This window comes from Rhamphochromis longiceps, linkage group LG5 (assembly GCF_057381845.1).
Source record: "Rhamphochromis longiceps isolate RC_006_pf linkage group LG5, R_longiceps_female_GT1.1, whole genome shotgun sequence".
NCBI classification, from domain to species: domain Eukaryota; kingdom Metazoa; phylum Chordata; class Actinopteri; order Cichliformes; family Cichlidae; genus Rhamphochromis; species Rhamphochromis longiceps.
The window spans coordinates 21,944,615-21,961,151 of record NC_140561.1 but is presented as its reverse complement, the minus strand read 5'-3'; the positions used below and the strand labels follow the sequence as shown (position 1 = coordinate 21,961,151).

At 42.3% G+C, this 16,537-nt stretch overlaps 1 protein-coding gene across 3 annotated transcripts in view; it reads left to right on the top strand.

Moving 5' to 3' along the window:
• Positions 1 to 16,537, top strand: part of celsr2 (cadherin, EGF LAG seven-pass G-type receptor 2) — a 74,378-nt gene that overhangs the window by 22,112 nt on the left and 35,729 nt on the right. For all 3 annotated transcript variants that reach the window (XM_085406602.1, XM_085406601.1, XM_085406600.1), the window contains exons 2-3: positions 6,255 to 6,956; positions 15,158 to 15,380. In XM_085406602.1, coding sequence (XP_085262728.1) covers positions 6,255 to 6,956; positions 15,158 to 15,380 — 925 coding nt within the window. The remainder of the gene's footprint in view (positions 1 to 6,254; positions 6,957 to 15,157; positions 15,381 to 16,537) is intronic.

The following is a 16,537-nucleotide window of genomic DNA, read 5'->3' as shown; positions in this document are numbered from 1 at the left end:
CATCCACACTAGAGTTTTCAGTCGTTTTCAGAAGACGACCCGTTTTCAAAACGAAAACGCATTAGGGTGGACGTAGCCTAAGTTGCTGTGTTTTCTAAACACTTCCACTTTGCAGTAATGCCGCTTATAGCTGGTGGAGGAATATCTAGGTGGGAAGAAATTTTATGAACTGATTTGTTTACTTTACTGTACCGTACTCAAATTTGGTGAGCTCTTGCAAATGACTGATTCTTTCACAAATGTTTGTAAAGGCAGATGACATGGATAGGTGTTGGATTAAATGATATGCATGTAGGATTAAGGCCTGGCTTAAACTTCAGTGTCTGTTCCTCTTGGCTATATATTTAATGTAACACCACAGTATATTGGTTAATCTCACACTATCATGAGAACAGTAAAACATATGATTTGAACGTAGTGTTCTCATTATGGTAAAGCACTTCAGCTAAACTGCTTGCTAAGCCCTTCGTTTTCATTGGCTCAGCGTTTAACCAGCACATTAGTGTTTAACACACGAATATGTTTGTGACGTCTGCTAAAGAGCAAGAGTAACACGGACAGTGCTGACATAAAAAAGCCACTTCCTGGTTTTCGTTAATTAGCTTTTGTCTCTCTCTGTCTCTCTGCTAGCTTTTAGCCATCTGAAGGTGAAACCTGCTGTGTCTTTTTCTTTAGAGAGGTTTGTGTTCCTTGAGTGAGATGCAGCTAGTCTTGTTTTTTTGTTTTCTTTTTGTTATCCCATCTCACCTTAAAATTCAAAATAACATCTTCCAGCATACAGAGAGGAGGGTAAATAGCTGATAAACTGTCACTTCACAGTTCAGGGGGACTCAGAGGGCCTGGGTTAGTGTCACAGTGCTGGGTGATGTCTCTGTCCTCTCAGTAACTTGGTCACACAGTCTTTCTGATCTTTATCCACCATGACTTTGTTGACATTTTCTGGGATTCAGCTGGGAGATTTGATGGCAACTTTGTGGTCTAATTAGACCAGTCTCAGTGATTTGTTCTCTCTCTTGCTCTTTGTCCTGACCTTTCTCTTAGTCTTAGCCACTAAGACCCAGAGAAAGCTTTAAAAAGAAATCCATATAGTCTGGTTTGAGTATATATTTCCTTATATCAAGCACTTCATTGTAAAGATTCTTTGTGTCCATATAATTCATGCCAATGAATTATTTGATTTTCCTTACCATTAAAGCCAGGCTTTGTTGATATTTCAGAAATGCAAAGCTGAGCATTTCTCCTGTGCAACATCCTGGCTGATAATTTATGTTCTTGGCTTGGAGGCCTCAACCTACAGTCAAAGGAGGCCCGTCTGCATCTCTGAGAGACCTCTCTGTAAATCATAATGAGACAACCTGTTTACATTAGTCTCTTTATTACTGGAAATGTATTTGGCTCTGATGACATGCTGGATTTTACGTTAGAAAAGGTGAGTCATGACCTTCAGAGTGCTGTGTTTACAATACAGACGATTCAGCTTTTATCAGACAGTGCCTGTGCTCGTCTCACTCTTAACTTAAAAGCAATAAATGCGTCAAAATCTGTGCACGTATTAAATTATAAATGCAAAAAGTCTTGCTGTTGACTAATGACTAAACTAACCATCTCGCCTCTGCTTGTATTGACGTATAGCTCGCCACCACCCACCCACACACACACACACACACACACACACACACACACACACACACACACACACACACACACACACACACACACACAATGCTGTACATAGCCTTGGCAGTGCTGCAGCCACAGTGTGTGTTTAATCTTTTCCCTGGCGCCACTTCCTAGCTGAGAGCATTCCTGGCACCCAGAGGCCCAGAGGGGTTGGAGTTGTGGGCTGAAAGCAGTGTCACACTTCAGAGCTGGCAACTTGTCTTGTTACCAACTAAGCATCTCTCTTTTCCTCCTTTTCTGGCCCAAAATGCTTCGCTTGCCCTCCGTTCCTTCAGCGAAGTATCCTTCCATGGAGAATGACCTCTTTGAAGGATGGTCTGGTTCCTTTCAGTGGAGATTCTCCTCGCGCTCAGTTTCCCAGCGCTGCGTCTACCTCTGGAGCGCTGCCCGAGTCCCCCATCCAAGAATGTGAATTGGCAGAGGACATAATTAAGGCGATGTCTCTCCTCATACATGGTCTAACCTTTAAGAGCCCCGGTTCACTGAGAGCTGTGTTGTTCTGGCTACTGTTGCTGCAGAGTATCAGTTAATATACGACTTGAATAGATGAAATGGGTTGTTGTTTTCTAATTTAGTTTTCTAATAGAAAGTGTGTCTACAGTTTGCAAAAAGCACTGCGTTACGTTAAAGTTTTACTACTACTTTATTTAGTAGTAGTAAAACGCTCTGCTGCGGCAGCATGCAAGAAACAAAGCCCAAAAAGGGTATTTCTTTAGTAGTAAGCAGATGAAGAATCACATACCTAAATTCGTCCATATAATCATAAAGTCTTTATATTTTCCACGGTGGGCAAAAAATGGAAAATTAAATATTTCAATTTAGTCTGTGGAAATATGTTTCTAATGTACTGTATGTTTCACTTGGAAAATAATCAAGATGTTATCAGATAAGCTATCAGAAAGTAATTTCAGAGACAAATCGTAGGAGACTGTCACTAAAATCACTGGTTTAAGCCCTGAATACACTGAAATAACAGGTCGATTATCCTGTGAAACCTCATATTTACATAATTACATAATGAAAACTGTAACTTTGTAGCTTCTGCTTCAAATTAGTTTTTTTCTAAAAGAAGATAGAGCATCATCTGCCTTTGTCTTCTCTTTGTCACCTTCTAGACTCTTATCTGCAAACATTTCCTTGTGTACACAGGTGTGTGTGTGTGTGTGTGTGTGTGTGTGTGTGTGTGTGTGTGTGTGTGTGTGTGTGTGTGTGTGTGTGTTTACAGTAGAGTGTGAATTAGGAGCGACCCTCCTTGTTTTTGGTCTTTGATTTATTCCCTGCACTTCCTCTGCTAAGGCCCTGTATTATTACAGTGCTGGAAGCGCTTGAGTGAAAACTGAAGGATTAAAGCCGTGTCAAACATGCTTCTCTGTCTCACTTCCTCTATGAGCCCCCCTCTCCACTCGTCCCCATCCCACCCTCCTCTTCTTCTCCTCCCCCTCCCCCTTCCCCCCTCCCCTTGGCACTTTGTGTTTAAACTTGTCTGGTGCCAAAACAGGGATCTGGTAACTTTGAGCAGTGCTGTTTGTGTGAGTCCTGCTCACAGGTTCTGCTCTCTGGCCGGCGTCCAGACACCCCAAACAAAGCGTCCCATTGATTGTTTTGGAGGGAGAGGCCGAGGCTTGTTTTAGTGACACATTTGATTTGATTAAGCCCGCTTTGTGTTTGCTCTCGAGGCTACAGAAACCCGCGGGCCGGCTAGATAGACAAAATGATAGTGGTCTCTCGCCGTGACCTCAAAGTAAGCCTGTGTAGCTTTTTAAAGGCGGATTGATGTAAGCTTCCTCTTGGAAAATAAGAATGTTTCAGTCTTTAAATAGACTGGTTCAAAATAATCAAATACAGATTATGGTGTTATTCTGCGATTACGGTGGCTGCAGTAGTGGCATTTCAGCAAAAGCCACTTAGGATTAATTAAGACACATGAAATTTTGCATCAGCCTTATTCTGACATTTTGCTATAAATGCTTAGAATAGAAATGATTGTACATGCTTCTTTCACTGCTGCTGTTGATTTTTGAGCATTTTTAAATAATTTGTTGGCATAAAAAGGGAAAAAGAGAATGTTTGTACAGCTCAAAGTGTTTGAACATTGTCAAAGTGTTTTGGCAATTTATATTTATGATGACGATAAAGCAAGAGATGTGCCATGTACATTTAAACTGGTCCTAAATGTTAGGAGAACATTTAGCAGAAAGGAATTAGGTTTTCAACAATGCAGTGCAAACTGTTTGTTGTGTAACTGTATGCTGGCTTTGGCCCTTTGTCACTGGGCAGAAAGCCAAATGATCCAGGTTAGGAAGTACATTTGTGTTAGACTGTTTCTATCAACTGGATTTAGAGCAACATTGAAGCTGTAACAGACCAAAAAAAAAAGGTTTTGTGCTTGTTAGCCACGCACTGGACTTCCCTGTGTGCTCCTTACTCACATCAAGGCTGTTTTCATTATAATTTTACTCCTCAGTGAGCAGTGCTCCGACTCGTACTGTTCAACTTCCAGCTCATACTTGCTGATGAGCATTTTTACTTTATTGTAAATGGGCTCACAGTGGGGGGAAAATAACCCAAAAATATCAGCTCAGCAAAGTCATAAGTCAGTGCAAATGTTGGCCTGATATGATGCAACATAATGTCTACATTAGAAAGTGGACTCTTTAGTAAAGACCTAACACACAAATTCATGCAGTCAAGACATCATGTACAACAGCAGGAGTAAAACAACACTGGATTCAGAGCTGAACATTTGAAGTGTACTGATAATTAAATGCTACCAGGATCTGGTTTTAAAAACAAGAGATCCGCTGAGCTGAGAATTGCTGAAAGTGGTGAATTTGAGACTCGAGGCTTTCAGCGTGGCATGTATAATGAAGTAGCATCTCTGCTTCCGGACAAAGAAAGCAAAGAGTGAGCTGTGAATACAGGCGTGAAATTGCTGATTAGAAAGTTGGAATGTATTGAAAGAAAACATACACTTGTTCTCTCTTAGGCTGGCATTCATTTCTTATCTACTCTGGCACAAAACAAGAAAAACACCCGTCTGAGCCAAGAACAAGTAAAAAGGTGTTATTATTAGAATATTTATCAAAACACCAATTTGTACATTATTGTGGCTACTGTCTTTGCTTTATATCACCGTCCTGAGCATTAGGAAAGATGCTGCTACACTGTGTGGAACAGCTGTGTAAAGCCACCACCATTCACCTCCATGCACCGTCATCTGTCCTGCTGTTACAGCTGCTCCGTGTGTTGGCGAGACTCAAGTTTAGATTATTATAATATACTTTGGAGGATAAAAACATCCTGTTATTTCAATTACATTATGATGGCGTGGCATATTTTTCCTCAACTTCCCCAAATCAAATGTGTGTGTGTGTGTGTGTGTGTGTGTGTGTGTGTGTGTGTGTGTGTGTGTGTGTGTGTGTGTGTGTGTGTGTGTGTGTGTGTGTCAGATCAAAGTCAAGGATTGCTTAATACTAATATTATTTATTATTTAAAACACATTAATGAGCTGCAACATTGCTCTACATTCCTATATGACTGTGAACACTGACACGTCTGAGTCACTCCTATGTATACATGCCTGCTTTTTTCAAATGCTGCAGCACCAACTGTTAACTCATGTCTGAAAATAGTCCCCGAACAAATCCAGCGTTTACTTTCCTCTGAGTAACCGACTGCATCTAGCTTCTTCGAAGTGTATTACTTCCTAAATCAAAGTGGATTTTTTAGTGACGCGTGCTTTGACATTTGTGTGATTGGGAAGGCCGGTAAGCTGAGAGCCGCAGATCGACTAATGCCTCGTTGTTTTTCATCTTTTAAAGATTTTTCGTGACAACGTGACATAAAACCTGGAGTACATTCAGCCTTCTTCATCCAACCCACACACCAGCACTTCGCAATCGTCCCCATCGCTCTACTATTGGCTACCGTTTTGAAGCACTGAGTACGGCGTTTTGGCCGTCGACATGTTTTCTTTAGAGCAGCAAACAACCATATTTGGACGAGAAGGTGGAGTGCTGTGTTCATTAGTAAGCTGCATCCGTAGGCTGTACGTATGCATCCTGCAGACACAGATATCTGATTGTTAGTGCAGCTTACATTTAAACAAAAATAATGCACGTATTTCACTCACTGGGAAAACAAATGGAGCCCAGACTTCTTGGGTGGGTTGTTAGCTCAGTTAACTGCATGGTAAGACATAATATTTTCCAGGAAATCACCACGAGTATGCTCCAGGGGTCAAATTCAGAAGATCAAGATCAGAATAGCAGGTAGTGATCAAGTTGGCAGCCACCCGTCACACAGCAGTCTTTATAATGCATAACTTCAGGCCCAAATACAGGTGAAGTATGTTAGTTATGGAAAGTTCATCTCTACTCTAAAGAGGCCAAACCTGTTTGTATACCAGGCTGTAAATGGGATTTTTGATACCTTTAAGTTTGTCATTTTAAAACTGAAGTCTATGGAGACTCATTCGTTTTTTCAGTCCTGGAGGTCGGTACTTGGTTTCTGCTAAGAGAAGTTCCAAAACTGCCATTTTTTAAACGTTTTTCTTTTTCTCCTCTGTTTCTCAGATGGTGTCCACTCAGTCTCAGCTCAGTGCATTCTCCAAGTCACCATCATCACAGATGAAATGCTGTCCAACAGCATCACGTTGCGATTGGCCAACACCTCCCAGGAACATTTCCTGTCCCTGCTGCTGTCTCAGTTCTTGGACGGCGTGGCCCGGGTCCTGTCCGCTGCCCCTGAAGACGTTGTGATCTTCAACATCCAAGATGACACGGACGTCAGCGCTCGCATCCTCAACGTCAGCTTGTCGGTGGCTGTGCCCGTGTTTGGGGAGGGACACCAGCGTCCCGGTGGGCTCGGTCACGGAGGCGACGGGCCGGGGAGAGGGGCTGAGCCTGGGGAGTTTTTTGGCTCGGAGGAGCTCCAAGAGAGATTGTATTTGAACCGCAGCCTTCTCGCTCAGATTTCCTCCCAGGAGGTTCTTCCCTTTGATGACAACATCTGCCTGCGCGAGCCGTGTGAGAACTACATGAAGTGTGTGTCGGTGCTGAAGTTTGACAGCCTGGCGCCCTTTGTTGCATCCGATACCATCCTGTTCAGACCCATCCACCCCATCGCTGGGCTGCGCTGCCGCTGTCCCACCGGCTTCACGGGGGACTACTGCGAGACTGAGATCGACCTGTGCTACTCTAAACCGTGTGGACCTCATGGCGTGTGCCGCAGCAGAGAGGGAGGCTATACCTGCGAGTGCTTTGAGGACTACACAGGTGAGACACTTCACTGAACACAATAAGCACACTCTTAGACACAACTTAATTCAATAATTGACCCAGTTATGTTGCGTTCATGTTAATAGACATATGAAAAGAAAAGCTGTCAGCTTTCGGCCTCTTTGCCTTCTTCCACATGTGGTGTTTTCTTAACTAGTATCTAACTCATGGGCCTGATCCACCACAAGGCTAACACAGAGAGACAAAGACCACCACTCTTTTTTTTTTCTTTGCTACTCTTGTGTAACGCGTCCTTGGGTTTCTTGAAAGGCACTATACAATTTGACAGTGTTTGAATTTAACAAAAGTGGGGAAAACAGTTTGTTGGTTTCACCTTTAGTTGCAACGATTTTCTGGCATAGTTTGCAAAGTACTGTGCTTTGTTGGAGGTTGTTGAAGTAGGTCTGTTTTGAGGTACTAAATCGTCAACAGGCATTCTTGTTGGCTCACTAGGGAAGGTAAAAGCATCGTGCTGCTGTACAAAGTTGTGTTATGGCATTTTTATATCACATAAAGATTTATACGAGTATAATTGTGGACGGTGTTTGCCCTGGGATAGACTGGCGGCCTGTCCAGGGTGTACCCCACCTCTCGCTCTATGTCAGCGCCCAGCAACCTCGAAGTGAAATAAAAAGTTAAAACCTAAAATATTGTATTAAAAACCCTCCTCTAAACTTCAGTTGCCAGGTTTTGCACCATTCTGCTGTGTGCAGAAATGAGGTTTTAGCAAACTGTCACTTTCAAGCTCCATGAATTCCTGCTGAAAAGCACCTGTCTTCAAGTGTTTGGTCCCACTAGAAAGTGAAGCAGACCAGTTTCTGCCAAGCTGTTCACATGTCTGCTTGTCTCTTCACAAACTCCCACGGGGGCTTTAATGTCTACATCTGTCCCTTTCACTCCCCTTTTCAGCTCTTTATACCCACAGACCGTCCACTTCACTAATAACCCGCTCGGCAGACACAAGCTGAGTGATGACTTATTTGATTTATCCTCATGCAGTAAGTCACAGCAGAAGTAAGCGTAAAAACATGAGCTGATTAACTGCTACACATCTGTGTGACCTCTGACTCATTTACCGGAACAAGATCCATAAATATCAGAATACTTTTTCTCCTTCTCTGTTTGTGTATTTGTGTCACAGCCACTGAATAAACTGTATAGTTATAGACATTCACACCTACACTTATGGGCTCAGCAGTGGACGGGGTCTCAAAACTAAGATCCGAGGAACAGGAAAAGTGATGATAAAACAGCTCTGTTTGCTCTCTCATGTTTTTTTCTGAGACTGGGGACATTAAAAAAAAGTTGTTTACTGTGTTTTTCAAAAAAAAAAACCCCAACAAGACCACCAGAGCCCTGAGTGGAACAAGGGGAGGAAATTATTAAATATACATGGCTACAGATGGAGCGTGTCCCCTAGCTGTGAAATACACCACGGCTGAACAAAAAAGCATCACAGAGCGCACACAATGTCGAGACGGAGAGGACAGAAGCTTCCATTTCCAGTGATAATGAAGGATTAATTTATCACTGTTGGCAGCAGAATGGTGAAGCAGTTGCAGGAATTGTAATTCATTCATTGCTCTAAAAATTATTCACGTCTTCAAAGGGTTAAAGAGGGTCCGCTCATTTGGTTTATAGTTAAGGGGAAAAGGGGGAAGTTGAAAAGGAGTTTAAAGAGAGTGAGAGTTAAAATATGCTAATTAATACAGTTTGAATATTAGGCTAGTTACCCTGTCTTTTTGTTGAGAGGTTAAGTGGGTCAAATACTGACTTTTTAATGTGATTTAAAGTTTCATCTTGTCTTTGAAGCCCCCATGATCGTATATTTATGATTACAGAGGAGCATTTTAACACCCTCTTTTCATCTTAGCTTGTTTATAACACAGAATAATATATACATATCTATATATGTGCACTTTATATGTCAATAATTAATATTCACAGTCAGAAGCTATGTGTAAGTGTAAGATATAGACTGTATATAAAAGATGGAGAATGTCACCTGCTTATGCTAACTAGCTTCTTTTTTAGATTATATGTTTTTGTTAGTTTGCCTGCTAATTAAACTTAGCACACAACTGCATCTTAGGCCTCTGAAAGTTTTTCTCTATATCAGATATTATAGCTTTATTATGTTGCCTAGCAACCACCTACCAAAAGGCTAAATATGTTCCTTTCATGGTGTTTATGCATCTACAACACCTTAAGTTTTGATTTATTCATAAATACATTCAATAAATCTGTGTGATGTAAGGCATGCAGTTAATAAATAGCATTATTAAAAACCCAGCAATACAAAATATTATGAAGGCATTTTTTTTTTTTTATTCTCTATTTTGCATGCTGAAGCAGAAAATGCCCTTACAACAGCTTAAAACGACTATAAATCTTTTATTAAGTGTTGACATATCTCATACATATTCCATAAAAGGGTGTAAAATAAAGAGTGCACATTACATATTTATTCTTTACTTACTGAAGGGATGATACTTAAATAAGAGACAGTTGTTTTGGAGCTGATTAGTTTATGCGCAGATGTGTAGCAGCTGTGAAATCAAGAATGCAAACCTGGTGAAGGAGCACTTCACTTCCTGAATAATCCGAAGATGATTACATTGACTAAGATCTGCTTGAAAAGGCCTCTAGTTTAAAAAAAGAAAGAGCTGAACTGAAGAATTGCTGAAAACCCCGCTGTTGTTTTTGTGCTCTCATTAATAGCGTTGCTTCCTTTGTTCCTCATCAGGCAATGAAAGATTTTTTTTCACCTAGAGCTGCTCACAAAGACTCAAATAGTGTCGGCATTTGAGTGTGTGGGCTGGGTGGCTCCGAGTCCAGGTTGAGTGGCACTTACATATTCTTGCACAGTTGTGGGTGTTGGAGCTGTACCGCAGGTGCTTTTAACGTGAATCAGCAGAGAGGGAGTGAATGTGCGAGTGGGTGAAGTGGGCGTATTTTTGTCCACAGTTAGCTAGATTCATTTGCATCACTTGATGAGGTTTAGACCCCGATGCAGAGCATTACCTGAATATGATGCAGCGGTTTACAGTTTAAGATGTCTCACTTAATCGGTTTGATCACCCAAGGTCATTTATACACGGTTATACATGACGTATTCTCCTCTGATGTACAACTCCTGCTGCCGTTCCTCAGTTCATCGCTCTCTACACTTCGATGGGGCTCAGTGTGTGTGTGTGTGTGTGTGTGTGTGTGCGTGTGTGTGTGTGTGTGTGTGTGTGTGTGTGTGTGTGTGTGTGTGTGTGTGTGTGTGCGTGCGTGTGCTCGCTCTGTCTCGTTCAGGTGGGTGGCTAAGTGCTGTATAGCTGTGATTTTGTGTAAAGAAAGGTGGACGGACAATCTGTGCAAGGTTTATGTGTTAATGGTGCGTGTGCGTGCGTGCTGGGCAACTGTTGGACTGTAGGCGTCACCAGATGGTAGCAGGACAGAAAATGAAAAAAGAAAAAGAAACAAAAATGTATAACAGCCATCATCGTAGCTGTTTTTCAGAAACACGGAGTAAATGATTTGGCTCCTCCGATTCATTCTGTAGATGACGAACAACAAGACTGTTGTCCTGCTTTTGCTCTCACACATGGTCGTCTTAAAACACACGGCAGGAAGGATGCTCCTCTTTTCGAGCTCGCTGCGTGAACGTGACTTCTCGTAGGAATCCTGGATGTGTTTGTGTTGATCATTCAGCAGATAACTACTGACCTCCACCTCCCTGTGATGATGAGATTTTTTTTCCCTCTTTGCTAATTCATACAGTCATTGAGAATACATTTGTGGGCTTTTAGTGCAGACATGGTTTGCAACAAAAATATTCACACTCACATTTACAAATCACCATGAACTCCTGCCAGACACACTGCAAGCCACTACAATTTTCCTCTGAGAGATAGCATGAATAAAAATGTTACCAGACACATCGGGGTGTGTGTGTGTGTGTGTGTGTGTGTGTGTGTGTGTGTGTGTGTGTGTGTGTGTGTGTGTGTGTGTGTGTGTGTGTGTGTGTGTGTGTGTGTGTGTGTGTGTGTGTTTTGGTTTTTTTTAATCACAGCATGTGCAAGATGCAACAGCCTCACTTTTTCTAAAGACTTTAGCTTGGGGCATCAGTCGATATGGATTCCCTGAACTGACTACCTCGCGTCTACCTCACTGTGTGCCCTTTGTCTTTATTTAGCAGTCAGTGGTGTAGAGAGGTGCACGAAACACCTGTAAACACCTCAACTTCAATTTCAGGGATTACTTGTTTTATGTAAAAAGATCCAGGACATCAAAAACTCACAGAGCATGTGTGGTCTTAATGCATGCAACAGATGATTTGACTAGTGATGAGGAAATCTAATTTAAGTGAACAAGTCACATTTGCCTCATTCTTTGTCCCTGATTTTTCCCTCGTATTTGCCTTAATTTTTTATTAATTAAAATTATTTTTGAGATGATAGAAAATGAACGGAGAGAGAGATGCTGAGTGATCTGATCTCTGTGTTATACGTATGTTTGCGTTTGTGCACGTGTGTGCGTGCGTGCTCGTGTACCCAGATGACAGATACAGCCAGAGGTCATGTATCAGTTGGGCTATCGATCACTTTATCTCATTATTCCCAAGTGGTTGCTCGCTTTAGCTGAACACTTTGCATATGCTCGCCCTGACCTCCTTTCTGTTACAGACAGGATTCTTGTTTGTTCTGTGATAGTGGATTTTACTCCCGGTTACTCTGCGTTTTTCGGTGCGTCCGGAGGGATCCACCCACCCGCTCTGTTTCACTGAAGAGGAGCGCTGATGCTCTTCTGTTACCTAGCAGCTCAGAAACACCCAGCTCTAAGATCTCTGAGGAAACGTCCCCTCTAGGAACGGTTTGCACAGACGGGTGGTGCAGAGCTGCACTACGACCAGATATGTTTTTTTTAATGTATTTACAGCATCCATGCCGTCATACTCACCCTGCTACATCAAACACAACAAAGCGATAGGCAAAACATGCATTTTTTATTGCTAATTGGCCTCAGATAAAGTGCAGCTGAATGTTGTTTTTATGTGCTGAGAGTGTGAGCCATAAGGAGTAGGTGTTGTTTACTGAGATAGCCAAATAATTATTAGGTTATTTTGTCATGTTTTGATTTTCAGGGGTACATTTAGTTTTTTTTGTTTCTCTCTCAGTGTGACGATCCTGTGGGATTTATGATTATCTAAAAATACTATGAACCCATTTTGCAGATAAATTATTATATCCTATTTTATATTCCATGATGTTATTTGCTTTGAAGCTTTTAGTTCATTTTTACAGTTTGATGGTGCCAAAAGTGACGTCGGCCTTATTTTTAGCTATAAGGTTTAATTATGGTTATTAGCAGAAAAGCGTATCTACAGGGCTTGCTAATAATATATAAAGACTGTGTAATGTATATATTTAGATGTACTCACAAGAAGTAGAAAATGAAGGAGCCCAGTGGTTCCTCCTGTCTAAATTAAAGCGCGATCTCTGAGGTGTCTGTTCAATTTGCTGCTTAATGATTCATGCCGGCAGCAAACAGAGAGTGAGGGCACTGGATGGACTTATAGAGGTGCGTAAACAGAGCACAGGAGATGTGTCTGAATTATTGATCAGGACATTGTGTGGAATTGGGATTGTGAGCCCGTCCCCGCCCTGCTGCGCCGCTCACCTGGCAACACAAAGCTGCCATTTGCAGCACCTGTGGTGCAGGCATCTCCGCAGGGAGCCGGCAAACACTGAGAAGCATTTTACCTCAGATCAGTGAGCATGATCTCTACAAATTGCTACCAAAATGTTCTGACTAATGTGCTTTTCCACAGTAAAGAAAACCTTGATGTTACTGGGACTTTTCTTCAGCTTCAGCTTCAGTGTGTTTGTCCACAGCAACTGCTTAAAGAAACAAAAGTGCTCTATTGCCTAAACAGCAAGTTGCTGAATTAATAACAAGGTTGCCAGCAGTGTAACAAGAAGGTTTTATTTTACAGCTGGCTGGCCATCAGTGGCTGTTTGCTCTCAGGAAGCATCAGTAAGAAGAGGACAGCTAATATCTGCAGGATGACAGGTTGGAGCCACTGTTAGGCTTCACTCCATCTGGAACAGAGCACTGACAGATTTTGACTTTATGCCACTTCAGGAAAGAGCGCACTTAGAAAGTGTTCACGATGGAGACAAAATACACTGTTGTCCAGTTTTGAGATATTTTACTCATTTTTCCATTTAATATTCATTTTATCCCACAACTCAGAGTTGAAGCAGCAGTTTATCTTTTAACCTCCCCATTAACCATCGCATTTTTATTCTGCAACCCTTCGGTGGGCCCTGATCCCCAGCTGGGATGCTAAAAAAGCAGTCTACAGTTCATGGCAGACTGGGTGGTTCCCAGGTTGTTCCTGGCCAAATTCCTCTCATCTGAGGAAAACGTCTTATTAGCGATTATTAATAAGAAGTTATGAATAAAGGAATGAATACTATGTCGATGGTTTTCTGACTGAGAGAAACTGTGCTGTGAAAGCGTATATATCGGCTACAAATGGGCCCAAAAATGTTGTTTCTCAGCATTAATCTCTGCATTCTGAACGTGTCTCTGCTTTTGTGTTTATAAAATCTTTTCTGTTAATCAATAAACCTTCAGAGTCAATATCAGGAAGTCTCGACCGGCAGTTCCTGAATTTATTGAGACTGCATGGATGTTTTCCAACAACGGCAATAAAACAAAAAGGCGTGCTTTCTGTGGACTGTGAATGGAGTGATTAATAGTGAAGGAGTAAATGAAAGGCCTGTGTATCAGTGCTGTTGGATGAAGATGTGAGCTGTGTGTGTGTGCCAGTGTTACAGTAGTGTTGCACGCAGCGGAAGTCTTCCACACTGCTGGCTTAGTGGCTTTGACACAAATTCCTGTTCGCCCATGGGAGAGCGAGCAGTCTCGCCTCAGCAACCGCTGCAGCCTCCCGTCCCCAAGACCGAGACAAATGGCACATGTGAGACGGACAGCGCTGCAGAGAAGGATGAAGACTCATTCATGGAGTCACAGTACACCGTGTGTCGCTGTCCCACGGCTACCCTGGTCCTTCGCTTCACATTGATCAGAGTCTTCCTTTACTGGCCTCATGTGACCTCTAACATCTCACAGTTCATCTCTGTGGATCTGGGACTGCAACTAACAATTCTATCATCACTGATTGAACTCTCAGTTAATCCAAGAACTGCAGGGTTTTTCCTGGCTCTGAATGGGTGACTACATGCGTAAACAGGATCTCAGTCCATGTGCAGTTTTTAGCATTATTCTACACATTTAACTGTTTTTCCTGATAGTTTGTTGATCACAAAATGCCTCTTATGTCTAATGAAACCCTATTTAACAAAACGGATTAACTTGGAGGTGCTAAAAAAGTCCTCTATGCAGACAAAACATCAACAAAAATATTTACCTTCTTATATTTTTGCTTTGGAATAATACTGATTTATTTGATTACCAACATTGCTGTTCGCTTATTTTCTGTTTATCTGTTTATTGATTAGTAAACGTCTTGTTTCCAGCCCGGTAGTTTGCCCAACCCACTATGAAACTTTACCGAACCCCAATGGATCAAAATAGCTAATTCTCGATGGAGTTCTAAAAATGATATTTTTTTTAGAGGAAAGGTAGGAGACAAGCCCTTTTTTGATTTCAAGTGATGAACTCGTCAAGTGTCTGAAAGGTGTGGAAAAAGCAGGGAGTAATCATCGGGAGCCACCTCAGTCTGCAGCAGAAAGTGCAATCATATCGTTTGAAAGCTTCAGAGTCTGAATGCACTTCCAGCTCGCTGCTTTTCAGCCATCGTGTCATTCTGCTGAATATAATTCAGCACAAACTGCAGCCTTATTCCCAGAGGGAGCAGAGGGAGTCATGCTGGGTGTGATACAGAGGAAAGAGACAGCCTGAAACTGCAGGCACTATCAAAGAGAAGCCAGTGTGCATGATTTCCTCTGATACACTCTGTAAACAGTGTTTCTAATTTATTTTTCATCGTCTCTGTTTCTGTCTAAGAGGTATTTATGAGCTGATATGAGGTGTTACTCTTGTGTAACGGCACATATAGGAGAGTTGCAGTGACAGAAAATAGCATCTAGCACTGCGACGTCCCAGATGGTATACCTGTCTTGTCACAAGTGATATGAATTCTCATTTCGCTCCCCTTCCTTTCTTCTATCCACCTCCAGGAGAACGCTGCGAGCTGTCGTCCCGCTCAGGCCGCTGTGCGCCGGGGGTCTGCAAGAACGGAGGCACCTGTGTGAACCTGCTGGTCGGCGGCTTTAAGTGCGAGTGTCTACCAGGAGGCTACGAGAAGCCCTACTGTGAGATGACCACACGAAACTTTCCCCCGCACTCCTTCCTGACCTTTAAGGGCCTCCGCCAGCGTTTTCACTTCACCCTCTCGCTCACGTAAGCTCCTCCCCCTCCTTCTCCCTGCAACCAGCTGCAACTCACCTGCGCCACCTGTTCTGCACCATAGCTCTGTGATTCACTCTTCATCGACTCCCACACCCTGTGTCTGCATGCTCACTCACCAACCCTCACCCCCGCAGAAATGTGCTCTGCCACCTCACATTTATGTAACCATAATGGTGTTTAATAGCAGTAATGGGCTCACTGAACAACAGCCATCTCCTGTAGAGCCACTTTAACTTTAGAGTATAGTATCTGTGCTGTGAATACACAATCACTGCTCAAACATACTTTCTGTTTGGCCCGTGTGCTCTGCACAGGCGCGCAGCATGACAAGTAAATGTTAGAAGGAAGGTGACCTGAAGAAGCTATGGTTTTGGAGAGGAGCCCTGCATAACATGGGGATGCTAATCCAACTGCCAAGAGTTAGTCTGATCTTATTACAGTCAGTGTCACCGGTCACTGTGAGCTGTGAGTCAGCAGCTGTCCTATTTTAGCACAGTCTCCCTCACCAGGACAAAGACTGGGAGAGACTAGAAAATGTGTGGCGGCATTACTTAGATTTAACCACCCTTTTAAATGTGTTTTTTTATTCACAGTTCCTGGTTATCTCTCCCTGTTGTTGGAAAGAAGTCCTTGAATTCTTAGAAGAGTCAACATTTCTAAATGAAAATGTAAAATGTCATTTACATGTAGTCATGGTTTTTGCCGTCTGTTTTTGGCAAAAACTTTCTTCTAATTGCTTTGGTTGCTATTGTAATTGGAATGAAAGTGATGGCTCCTCAATCGGTACTGAAACTGTGAAAATGTGCAGCACAAACCAGAAATGGTTTGCACTCTTTGAAACATGTTAGCTGCAGTGCTGAAGCGCAGCTTTTACTTTGAGGATAAACCTTCTGAATTTATGGTCCGCATCATAGTTTATCATGCTGCACTGCCCCTCAGCTAGCAGTTACTATTTCCAGACAAAGATGCAAACTCTGTCTGGGTTTAAAAGGCAGCAATTATTTGCAAACCTTCTCATATTTGTCAGAGACTGATTGTAATTGTATGTAGACTGGTTGCCTCCCCTTGCTCGAACTGTATAATTGACTTGCAACTACCGTCAACCTCAGGGCAATCAATTGGTCAACACTATTAGTTGCAATAATTAC